Source organism: Aulonocara sp. 'chitande type north' Nkhata Bay, linkage group LG19 (assembly GCF_057382095.1).
Source record: "Aulonocara sp. 'chitande type north' Nkhata Bay isolate Kocher_YH1m ecotype deep benthic linkage group LG19, A_spYH_male_GT1.1, whole genome shotgun sequence".
Lineage (NCBI taxonomy): Eukaryota > Metazoa > Chordata > Actinopteri > Cichliformes > Cichlidae > Aulonocara > Aulonocara sp. 'chitande type north' Nkhata Bay.
The window spans coordinates 18,095,164-18,107,454 of record NC_141362.1 but is presented as its reverse complement, the minus strand read 5'-3'; the positions used below and the strand labels follow the sequence as shown (position 1 = coordinate 18,107,454).

The following is a 12,291-nucleotide window of genomic DNA, read 5'->3' as shown; positions in this document are numbered from 1 at the left end:
TTTGCAACATGTGTTTTGGCAAGGAAAAATGTGTTTAGATTTATGAGTACGGAGGGTTGTGTTTTGTGAATTGTGTCTTCATGTGACATGTGTTTATGGTACTGGAATATGGTGGCTACATTTAGTAAATGTGTTTAGACTACTGGTCATTTGGGTTTCAGGATTGGCTTTTGTGTTTTAACATTTGAGAAAAACTGTATTAGAAGTTGTTATGTGTTTTCCTTACATTTTTTGCATTTATATTCTTGGTTGCTCTCTTTATATTTTGCACATGCAAAATGTGCCCATCTTTGGCAAGATTCACACTGCACCTGGAAAGGAAAAATAAATAGCTCATATTATGTTTGGTGAATACTATTAGTCAACATTTTAAACATGATTAGCAAGTAATGATACTAAGACTTATGTGTTTCTTTTGTTTTGTTTTACCATTTCAATCATGCTGCGGTCAGCGTCAGCATCTAACATAGAGCAAACAATGCAGTAATCCTCAGCGTTCCCTGAAACACATTCATGGTTAGGTTTTAATCAAACATTATTTATTGATTAATTAAAAAATAATAGTAAATTTGTTCCACAAATACTTCATGGCAAATTAGTCCCTTGAATTTTTTTAATTAGACTTAAAGAAGGGTCTTATCTGAAAGTGTTTGAAAAGCAGTATTTAAATTGGAAATACACACTCTAACGTGATAAGGACTTTACTGGACTTACCTCGATGTTCAAGTAGGGTGCAAGCTATCTGCATTCGCTCCAGCACAACTGCTTCTGTAGTGGTTAATACTTCACTGACCTCTCCAAAAGCAAGGTAGTGTTCTGCAAACTGAGATTTCTCATTATTATAATGTAAAGTCCTAATTGTAGCTAACAATAAATGGAATCATTTGAATAAGGGTTACCTTTAACAGCAAAACTCCGCAACTGCTGGAATCCTGTTGCTTGTTGTGTTGCATAGTCTGTAACTGCCACTCCATGGTGTCTTCATGCCCTCTCATCCTCAGAAAATTCCTATTTGAACAAAAATGTTTGTAATGAAACAAGAAATGTTTTATCTAAGAATAATACCTCAGTATCATGCATACCTCCAGTTGCGCAGAATTTTCCTGTCATAAACACCTTCATTCCCCATGGGGTCTATGAGCAGTATTCTCTGTGCAGAAATGTTGACAATCTAAAGAAAAAGTTAATAAATTAAAAATTACTATAGTTTTTGCCACTGAAAACCTATTTAAGAATAACACTTTCAGCAAGAAACTGCTTCACAACAAATTAATAACTAAATGGACACATACCACAAGAATCCAGTGCATACCAAAGTTCACAGGGCACAACCACATGACATTTACATGGTGGCTTCTTCTGTACGGCTTGATATGGTCAATGCTGTAGTGATTTTTTAAAGTTGCTCCTTCCGTGTTTTTTAATCTCACACATTTGCCAGCGATGTCTTGAATGGTGTAGGGTCCTGAAAAATCTGGATCAAACCTTCCTCCCTTCCTTCCACGTTTCCTCATGTTCAAGAGAAGAACTTCATCTCCAACGCTGTACACAAGGTTTCTGTACTTCTTCTGGACTCGTCTGGCATAGGCTTCCTTTTGTAAGTCTTGGGACTTTGCCATATTTTCCTCTACAGTTTTTTTTAACTTGCCCTTGTGTGTCTCTTGTAGAAGATACAAAGTCACCGTAACTCGACTCCTCAGGGAGAATGATGGAGGACAGCTAAAATTTTCACATTTTAAATTACAATTAAAATCATAAAGACAAATAATGCATGTGAAACATGAACTGAAAAATCTAACTATAATAACTCATGTTTAAAAGTAAATATACTATTATAAAGCTTTGAGCACAGAAAGCCACAAAGATAGACTCATATCATTTTTTGTATAGTCATTTTTACTCTTGATACACTTCCATAGGTGAACACATTATACTTAACGGTCTCCTCAAGATGTATTACTTTACATAAAGATACAAATATAAAGAAGTAACTAGTCACTTTCTTTATCTTTTAAATGTATCTTGCATATAGAAGTTAAGCAGAGAAGATTAAAGCTGCAGCCAATATCAATATGCACAATTTCCAATTAAGATTACATTTAATTTATGCATTATCATAGTTGTTGCATAAATAGAATTCCTTAATAACACTTTCTGGGACTTCAACAGGAACTTCAGAAGGATATGTAGCTTCTCTCCCATACATTAAACGGAATGGTGTGTATTTGGTTGTGGTGTGGACCTTGGACCTCAAAGAAAACAGTGTAGCATCCAGATACACATCCCAGTCATTCTGTTGACTGTTGACTAATTTTCTCAGGGCTCTACATGTGGACATAAAAAAAACACAATAGTGACAGTGTCTTAAAAGCAAATGAAATGTTACATACAAATAAAACATACCTTTTTATGTTGTCATTTGTCTTTTCGTCTAGGCCATTTGTCTGAGGGTGATATGCTGCTGTGACACTTCTTTCTATTTTCATTAAGCTGCAAAGTCTTGAGTTGAGCTTCAAAGAAAAAAGAAAATTGTTTTTTAAAAACAACCACACAAAACCTTTGGCCTGGCAGCTACTTGGCACACTGTGACCAAGTATTTACCTAAAGAGGTATGGAAAAGTAAACTTAACACTTACCTCGTTAACAAATTCTCTTCCTTGGTCGGATAAAATTCGTTTTGGGCAGCCATGTCTATATATGAGTGAGCACAACTGATGAGCTACCTCAGCAGCACTTTTGCTTTTTAATGGAAAAGCCTCAACCCATTTTGAAAAATAGTCTGTTGCAGTCATAATGTACTGGAAGCCACTAGACGTTTTTGGAAGAGGTCCAGTTAGATCTATTCCGATTAGCTCCCAGACATGTGACACCTGTCAATGATAAAAGAATCACATTAATATGTAATGTACATTATAACATTACTATTTTCTACTAAAATGCTACTGATATTTACCTTTATACACTGCAGTGGTTGCACAGCAGCCAATGGTTTTCCCATTTTTTGACACTGGTCACAAGCCAGGACCTTAAACATATTGAACGATCTTTATATTACCCAACAATCGCAATTAATTAAACAACAAAATTGCAAATGTTCTATAAAAATACTCGATCAAGTGGTGAAACAGTGTTAATTACTGTACATCATCCTGAAATCTGGTACGTGTCTTCAGGATAACTATGCATTCTGTTGGTGCACTATTAACATACTATATATAAATAACAACTTTAAAAATACATACCCAATTCCCAATGTCAACCGACATGCCATACCAGTAAAATCTGGAACAAATTGCAGTTCGAGTCTTGAGTACACCAGTGTGTCCACCGATGGGACTTGAATGAAACTCTTGGAATAGTCCCATGGCTTCTTCTTTTGTTTTTATCACTCTCCTGTTTCCAAACAAGAGCACTCCGCCTATATTTAAAAAAATGTAAATTAATTATAACATGTATTTAACCAATAATTACATTTAGTTGTTTATTTACATTACAATACTGACCCTTCAGTCTGAATTTTGCGGCGTATCTCCTAAGGGTTTGCCTCTGGGACTTATCGTATTCCGATGGGTGGGACCCAGCAGACAGAAACATGAGCAGTTCCTCGTATTTGTTCTCCATAACTAAGGAGAAAATCGGACAATTTCAACATGGCTTCGGAATCCATACAGTAAAATAAAACGACTACACGACGTTATCACGCAATTAACAAGTATGTGGTGCAGTAGTACTTTCTTCGACATAACAACGGAGCGTTTATTCACCATAACAACGGAGCGTGGTGTCCAGTAACTGCAGGAGGACTAAAATAAATTGAGAAGGTTTGCAGAAGTTGAAAAGCACAAAATAAACACTTGGAATATGACTTCAAGTGAGCAGCTTAAGGTAAACAATTATCATCTGTAATAAAGAAGTAAAACTTATAATACAAACCTTTTTTCGAAAGCAACGAGATCGGCACAAGATCGGGGTAGGATGAAATAATAGGCGTGTACTATTTACACCGGAAACATGGCCGTTTTGAATTGTGCGCATGCGCAGTAACAACAAGTAGGGCAGCTTGATGGGTAGGACGTTTTGTCAGAACACCGGCACTGTCCTACCCCAATATCTTCACGTATCTTGTTTAGAATAGAATAGAATTCAACTTTATTGTCATTGCACATGCACAGGTACAGGGCAACGAAATGCAGTTTGCATCCATCCAGAAGTGCTTTAGTGATATAGATATATTACAATATATATTAGCAATAATATAGATATGTGAGTATATTACAGAAATGGGTCTATTATGGTATGTTATAATGTACACGGTATGAAGTATGTTGTGAATATTCTATAACTATAAGTATGTACAGGCTGTAGTGAGTACAAGCTATGTACAGGATATGAACAGGATATAAATATGAAAAACTATACAGAATATGAAATAAATAACTTTACAGAATCTGGGATATACAGCTATACAGAAATGGGAACTATGCAAGTTGTAAACAGTTGTAGGATTAAAAATTATCGAATGTACAGAATGATTATTTACACAGAGCTATACAGTAGTGCAGTTAAGATAAGTGAGGGTGTAGATAGTTTCTACAGAGGCTATATAAAGTGCTTGTGGTTGTGAGTGGTGGTTCAGTCCATGTTATTATTGTGTTTGAGGGTACAGTTGTCCATTGTGGGTGTGTGTATGTTCAGTCCATGAGTTTAACGTGGGTCAGATGTCAGGAGGCAGAGTTCAGGAGTCTGACAGCTGTGGGGAAGAAGCTGTTCCGGTACCTGGTGGTCTTAGTCCGGAGGCTCCTGTGGCGCCTCCCAGAGGGCAGGAGGGTGAAGAGTCCATGTGATGGGTGACTGGGGTCTTTGATGATTTTCCCAGCCCTTTTCAGACACCGCTTCCTGTAGATGTCTTTTATGGCAGGAAGTGGTGCTCCGGCGATGCGCTGGGCAGTTTTCACGACCCTCTGCAACGCCTTCCGGTCCGAGGCAGAGCAGTTCCCGTACCAGACTGTTATACAGTTGGTCAGGATGCTCTCGATGGAGTAAGCGCTTACACAGCGAACCAGTTTCGTAATTACAAGTCACTGGAGGCGCACATCCAATTTACAAATGGCTGGGTGCAAGATTTGGCTATTTTCAAGCCGCCAAACTCTGAGTACGTCGTCAAAGTAAGTCAGCTGGAGTGCATCGAGTGAAATAGCCATTGTCCACCCCCCACCATAATTAATGTTATACATTTATCATTGACCTGCTAAAATAACGTTATCATATTATATGCCCGTAATTGTAAAGTACATGCAAATTAACACCTTGATAATCGGGCAAATTATTAACGCCAATTTGTGTCCTTCCTGTCTCATTTCATTTATTGTCTTTACATCAACCAATCAAGTCACTCCATTCGATGTTTGATCGCAATTTCTATAACTTCCGAGACCACCAACGATGATATTATTCAGCTATAAAGTGTGATGTGAACATATTTAGAACTTACCGGAATGAAAATGTCTTGAGCACACCAACTGATATCTGGAGACGTAACAGAACTTGATATCAGCTCGTCTCATGGCTGCTATCCAGGCTAGACGCCTTCGTTTGGTAATATCCGATACATGAGCTCCTTCATGTTGCTTCCAGGTTCGGAAAGCATAAAAAGACAATCCAAACTTATTCCCGTGCCGGTCGTAAGATCGAACATTGCAGCCGACAACACAGCAAGTACGAACCATGGCTATGCTTTCGCTCCTTACTTAGACCCCCAAAATGGCGGATCGGGCCAAAATCCTTTCCACGCCCACCCCCGTGACATCACGCTCCAAAGCCCTATTCACAGTTTATAACATGGGGTATTGTTGATTAAATCCCACAGGATGTGGGCTCCAGACCCTGGTGACTAGAACTAGACACCCCCTTGTGGCAATATTCAGCAATTGTGGTTGATTACGGAGATGAAGGTTGTATTAGCAAAAAACAAACAAACAAACAAGAACAAAATAATTAGTACATAATGAGCTTGGATTGGCAACATTATGAATGAAATGTAGCAGGGATTTATGCACCAGGGGGCCAAAGCTGTTTGAGAGTAGTGCCAGTTTGTATGGCGCAGGCCCCAGTTCCCTCTGTGGTTACTTAGTTTAAGGATATCACATGTAAGTAACATAAAAGAAATTTGTACATTAATATTAGCCTGATAACTGACACTAGCTAACTTGCAAACTATGTAAACTTGAAAGATGATGTAAAATGGGTTTCAATCAGGTTTAAATCAAACCACTCCACTGGATTTAGCTACATTTTGGACAGTGTTTCTGGAATGCAGTAGTAGCTAGACCAAAACAACCAATCAGAATTTTTGCATCCAAGTCTGCTTGGTTGTTTTTTGTGGCACATTTTTAATGGTGTATAATAAGAGTTGAGCTTGCAGGGAGCAGAGATGTTTAGAGCGAGAGCGACACACTGAGAGCAGATTCGCAGATGTCTCTCAGCACACAGAGCAGAGATCTGAGCAAGAGCAAATGCCAACAACTGAGCGAGAGGGGCTGCTATTGTGTGCGTGTGTGTGTATATGGATAATCGCAAACTCTGAAATACATTTCTTGCACACGGCAATTAATTTTGTTCACTCAAATTAAGATTTTCTTTGCTCCAAAAAAATTCTCCTCAAAATGCAACATTTGTACTTGCAAAGATTATTTACGTGCGTTCAGAATAGGGCTACAAAAATAACGCCATACGAGTGCCCTTGCGCTTACTTTTCACGTATATGTGTGTGATAGAATTTAGAAAACACATTGATGCAAATTATAAATCTATATCATAATTTCTGGTATTTTTGTTGTTTTGTTTTTATTTTGTTAAATGGTTATTTGCTGCCACTCCAGCCAGCCAGAGGATCCTCCACCGCTCCGCCCCACTCCTCCCTGTGCAGCAAGCAGTCAGCAAAGTCAAGTCAAAGTCAAAATCAGCTTTATTGTCAAAGACCATATGTACTGATCATACACAGGAATTTGAAATAGCAATGCTCCCATGGCCCTCAGTGTATAACGAATAACTTAAAGATAAAAATAAAATAAAAGTCTTATGTAGGGGAGACTGGGGATAGTTGCAATGTGGGTCAGTTGTAACACTTCCAATCTCTCCAATCAGGGCTTAGTTTCAAATGATGTGATTCATCCTGTACATGCCCAACTCAGTTCTTCTATCACATGTGAAAAATTTGCACATTTTGGCAAACACAGACAATTTAAGAAGAAAAAAAGTCATTTGTATGCCAAAAAGTGTTTGTTTGGGGTTTTATTTTAAAATTTATTTTTACTCTATTTCAATTTCTAATAGCATTATCTGCTTTGCAGTTGAACTCATCAAACTTAAATTATGTTATTTGTATGTCTATGGGGATATAATCTGTGTAGGTCTTTAGTGCAAATGTTTTAGCTGTTGTCTGTAATGTTAGCTAGTTCATGGCTATAGGAGTCTGGGTTAGTTGTAACAGCAACAGCCTGAGCTAGTTGTAACATTCACGCAAATATTACAACTTACCACACTATTACTTTAACTTATATTAAAAAAGTTGGGGCAATGACATCAGCAGAGGGAGGTTCACTGGTCACCTTTGTACATGCGGTTAATGCCATTGGCAACACAATTCCTCCAATGTTTGTGTTCCCACGCATACTATATGCAGACCACTTTGTCAGAGATGGGCCAGTAGGAAGTACTGGTAATGGAAATAAATCAGGATGGGTACAAGAAACAGATTTCCTCATCTTTCTGAAGCACTTTGCAAACCACACCAAGGTAAGCCATGAAAAAAAGTAGTTCTTCTTAATGTAATCAACCACATTTTTTCAGCTTCATTGTTATGTTCAAAAGTTGGTGCAAGAGTTGTAGGTTACAATGCCCACTCAGCCAATGAGGCCAAGCTCAAGGAAGACCAACCAAAATTAATGAAATATTCAGTTGGAAATTCCATAATTTGTCTTTTTTGGGGGATTCAAAAGCTAGATTTCTGCTTTCTCTCTCACACACTGTTACGGCCCTGGGCCTTGGAGGGAGTGAGACTGCTTTTTTTTCTTCTCATGCAAATCCAAGTGTGCTATGACTCGTGAGTGATTGGTTACTGGGAGATCCGTGCCAGCCTTCTTTTATGCAGAATGAAGTGTGTCAGACCACACGGACGATTGGCTCCCTGGAGATCCCACAACACTCCCGGACCAACTGACTGGCTGATTGTCTGCACCTGGGAGTATAAATGGCTGAAGAGTGGCTCACCTTAGTTAACCTTTAGCTTTTATTCTTGCCTGTTCTTTTCTTTGTGTATTAATTATTTGCACAGTGGTCTGTTGAACAGCCCCGTCGGTTTTCAGTTTAACGTTTGCAATAAAACCCCTTATTTACTCTGATTTCGTGAGCGGGCTTGTGTATGTTTGCCCCCCCACCTGTCGCCTAGCAGAGGGGGTCGTAACACACACACACACAGCTACATAAATAGTTCTAGGTGCATTCAGGTGTTGAATAAAAAAGATTACATTTTAAGATTTTGTCAGTACCCTTATTTCATTGTGTTACATTTCACCCCAGGATATGTTACAACTAACCCAGACTATGAGGTGAATTGTAATATTTCACTCTTTGTTTTTGAGACCATACCATGCAATGAGTAATTGTGATGCAGAGAAAATAGCTGTACTATTTAGAGACATGTAAATACTATCCATTACATTATGAATCCACTACCTTAAAAGAGCTCCAAGCTACAGACAGAAATGTCAAAAATAATTACAACTGTTCCCGGTCTCCCCTACAACACAATACAAGACAATACAATCTTACATAAACAACAGTGTCCAACAGAGTCAGAGTCCTTGTGGGCAAGAGTTTGTGGTGTGCAAATGGGGGTGGAGCAGTCAGTGAAAGGGCGATGTTCAGATTTTTGTATGTCGGGGGTGTGAGGGGTTTCAGAGGGAAGAGGTGAATGCAGGTCTGGAGTTCATGTGAGAGTTGAGAGGCGGCAGCTTACTCTGCTTTCAATGTTCTGAGAGCACATGTGCTTTGTTATCCACAGAGGCCACAAGATGGCAGTATTCGAAAAGATGGATGCAACAGGCAAGAAGCTTACAACAGGCTAGAGAGATAATTTTCACTTTGGTAGGTTTTAGTTGATTTTCTTGTTTACTTGACAAGCACTGCTGCATTGCTTGCTCTGATGGGATAACATTAATTTACTGCTAGCCTAGCAGCCTAGCACAGGCCAATTTCTCCCTTTTCAGGGATGTGGCCTCATTGAGAGACAGGTGGGGGCTAGCTCAGGTTGCTCTATCTGCTGGCCTTCACTTCATTAGACCTCCAGGCCATGTTTTTGCTGTTTGTGCCCTCTGAAGCATTTAACCCAATTATCTGAATAATAATAGGAGTGGCTGTGCAGTTGATTGTACAAATACATGGCTGAAAAAGTCTGTGCCCCACTTTGCTGAGAGAATTTCTGTTTTAAATGACTCAAGAGGAAGATGATGCTCAGATAAAGATGTACTGACTTTCCAATGAAGGTAAGATGCAGCTGTTGTTTATCTCAGCAAATATTGACCTTTTTATTTGAAAGCTTTCCCAGGCTGGATTTAATTGACATCAAAGGTATCTTTTTCTGGGGGAATTGCACAAAATACACATAATTTTTATTTTATTTTTTAGTTTGAAAGGTGAAGCAATTGTGAAAGTGCCACCTTTATTTTTCTGTTGAGTGAAAATAGTTCATGTTTCCTTTAATTCAAAATCGAAATAAACATTGTTCTTATGAGTCTAAATTGTGAGCTTTATGAATACTCTCTGTGCATCTACATCATCCTGAGGAAAGTATTTGACTCCAGTGATGAAGAAATAAAGTGGCTCCATCCAAGAAATGGTTATTTGTATGTTACTTTATTTATGCACAGGTCACAGCCTGCCTAAATCTTCCTTAACTGGAGCCAGGCTATGAGAGCCTATTGGACTGCAACTAAACTACAACCAAAACATTTTCCAAAGCACTCTACAAACCCCAGTTTGTGCCTCTCATTATGAAAAAGTGAAATTATTCAAGGTAACAAATGGTCCATGTTTAACCGCTGATGCTGATGAATGTTTGGTTTTTACCCTGATTGATCTCCGTTCTTAGTTTCAGCTTTGGTTACTGGTGCTGGATTTAAATTGTAAAAACATTCTGCATAATCTGCGTGTTTGAACCAATATTCAACCCATTTCTTGAGTTATTTCAGAGCAGAGCAGAACGTGTTGTATAAAATGACGGCATGGTGAATTACATTTCAGAAAGACTGATGATCACCTCTCACTGAAACAGATGACACATTTTGGGGGGCAAAGTGTGAGGTTTGCTCTTATATTAATCATTCTGATATGGTTGTTTTTGACGAGTTATTTAATGCTAAAGAAAGGGCGTGTGTTACCAAGACTTACAGAAACATAAAGTCATCACAGAGGTATCTGGAGTCCTCGTTGCATACACACACTTATGGATGAAAATTCCATCATCCTATTCACGTAGCAGCTCGGTATTTTCGTCTCTGGTTCCGCAACACCTGACGTGGACCTTGTTAGAGTTCTCTCTCTGCGTTAAGCTTGGTTAGCGAGGACCTTTACTGGATACAAACACTGTAGGTGAGAATCAAACCTGCAACTCCTATTTCAAAGGCATGTAGTCTCACCACTACACTGTCCAGCTGCTTTTATTCCTGCTTTTATTTCTGTTTATTCATATATACATATATATATATATTGGGAAAACAGGGAGAGTGTATGAAATAAGATCTGCCTAAATAAAATGACATATGTTACATTAAAAATAGAAAAGATGTGTGATAAAGGTACGCCTAGCCTGCCTCCAAACAGCTGAGAAAGAGGGAAGGCAAAATTGACACAACACACAGACAAGAGAGTTTCGTAGTGTAGAGACTAGAGTAGTGGTTAGACCACACGTCTTTGGAGCAGAGGATCGCAAGTTTGATTCCCACCCGGAGAGTCTGTATCTTAGGCTATACTAGACTCGACTCCCCACCCCCCTGCTAATGCAGCACTGTGTACAATATCTATCAAGACTAACTAGATCACTACAATAGGGCAGCAGTAATCAGTGAGATGCTTGGCTGAAAGGGCAGGAGGCTAAGATCAGGGTAGCACAGAGGGAGGTTGCAGAAGTACAGGAACCATACCTGAGATATGCCAAGCAACAACTACGCCAGAGAGATTGATGGAACAATATGGCCAGTAACCATCACACTGGCCTTCTTTTTCCAGGGCACGGGCTAAAAGTCATGTTGGCTGTCTGCCACTGTGATGGTTACTGGATCCACTGGCCACATCGTTCTCCACAGAATACCTTGGTTCTGTGGAGAACAGCTGGTTTATTCTCCTGCCTTTGATCTCTCTGGTGTAGTTGTTGCTTGGCAGGTATGGACAGGTTCCTGTACTTCTGCAACCTCCCTCTGTGCTACCCTGATCTTAGCCTCCTGCCCTTTCAGCCAAGAATCTCACTGATTACTGCTGCCCTATTGTAGTTAGTCTCGATAATGGTGGGTGCAGATATTGTACACAGTGCTGCATTAACATCTAGCAGACCTAACATGGGGGTGGGGGTGATGATAACTCCCCCTGACCTGGCGTCCTGGCTCCCCCTTGCCATAGCACTTAATTTGTACCTTCCTTCTTGTCAAGGTGCCCTGGTTCCACAACACCTGACACAGACCTTGTTGATTGCTTAGCAGCGGGGTAGGGAGTCTAGTCTAGCCTAAGGACCCTTATTGGATACAGACACTCCGGGTGGGAATCAAACTTGTGATCCTCTGCTCCAAAGATGTGTAGTCTACCCACTACTCTAGTCTCTACACTACTATACTAGCTTGTCTGTGTGTTGTGTCAATTTTGCCTTCCCTCTTTCTCAGCTGTTTGGAGGCAGGCTAGGCGTACCTTTATCACACATCTTTTCTATTTTTAATGTAACATATGCCATTTTATTTAGGCAGATCTTATTTCATACATTCTCCCTGTTTTCCCGAGATTGGGCACCAAGCCCTGTACAAGATGAGCTTTGATATATACGCTGATTTGATATAAACCAAGATTCCTTCATTTTAGTTAGGGCAGGGGTCAGCAACCTTTAACACCCAAAGAGCCACTTGGACCCAGTTTCCACGCAAAAGAAAACACTGGGAGCCGCAAATACTTTTTGAAATCTAAAATGAAGATAACACTGTATATATTGTGTTTTTTACCTTTATGCTTGGTGTGAACAACTAAAGTAAGTAA

General features: G+C 39.4%; 1 protein-coding gene across 1 annotated transcript; it reads right to left on the bottom strand.

Annotated features, from left to right (window-relative positions):
- Positions 1–209: 209 nt before the first annotated feature.
- LOC147306783 (uncharacterized) lies at positions 210–1,619 on the bottom strand. Its single transcript, XM_086275900.1, has 6 exons — positions 1,293–1,619; positions 1,083–1,171; positions 900–1,008; positions 715–823; positions 430–500; positions 210–311 (listed from the first exon to the last, which is right to left on the bottom strand). The coding sequence occupies exons 1-6, from the start codon at positions 1,617–1,619 to the stop codon at positions 210–212; spliced, it is 807 nt and encodes a 268-aa protein (XP_086132026.1).
- Between the last annotated feature and the right edge of the window lie 10,672 nt (positions 1,620–12,291).

Excerpts from the sequence above, each read along its gene's own strand:
- LOC147306783 (XM_086275900.1), bottom strand. The coding sequence starts at position 1,619 with ATGGCAAAGTCCCAAGACTTACAAAAGGAAGCCTATGCCAGACGAGTC. Across the intron at positions 824-899 it reads GCGGAGTTTTGCTGTTAAAG|TTTGCAGAACACTACCTTGC; the intron begins GTAACCCTTATT and ends GAGAAATCTCAG. Across the intron at positions 312-429 it reads ACCGCAGCATGATTGAAATG|GTGCAGTGTGAATCTTGCCA; the intron begins GTAAAACAAAAC and ends TTTCCTTTCCAG.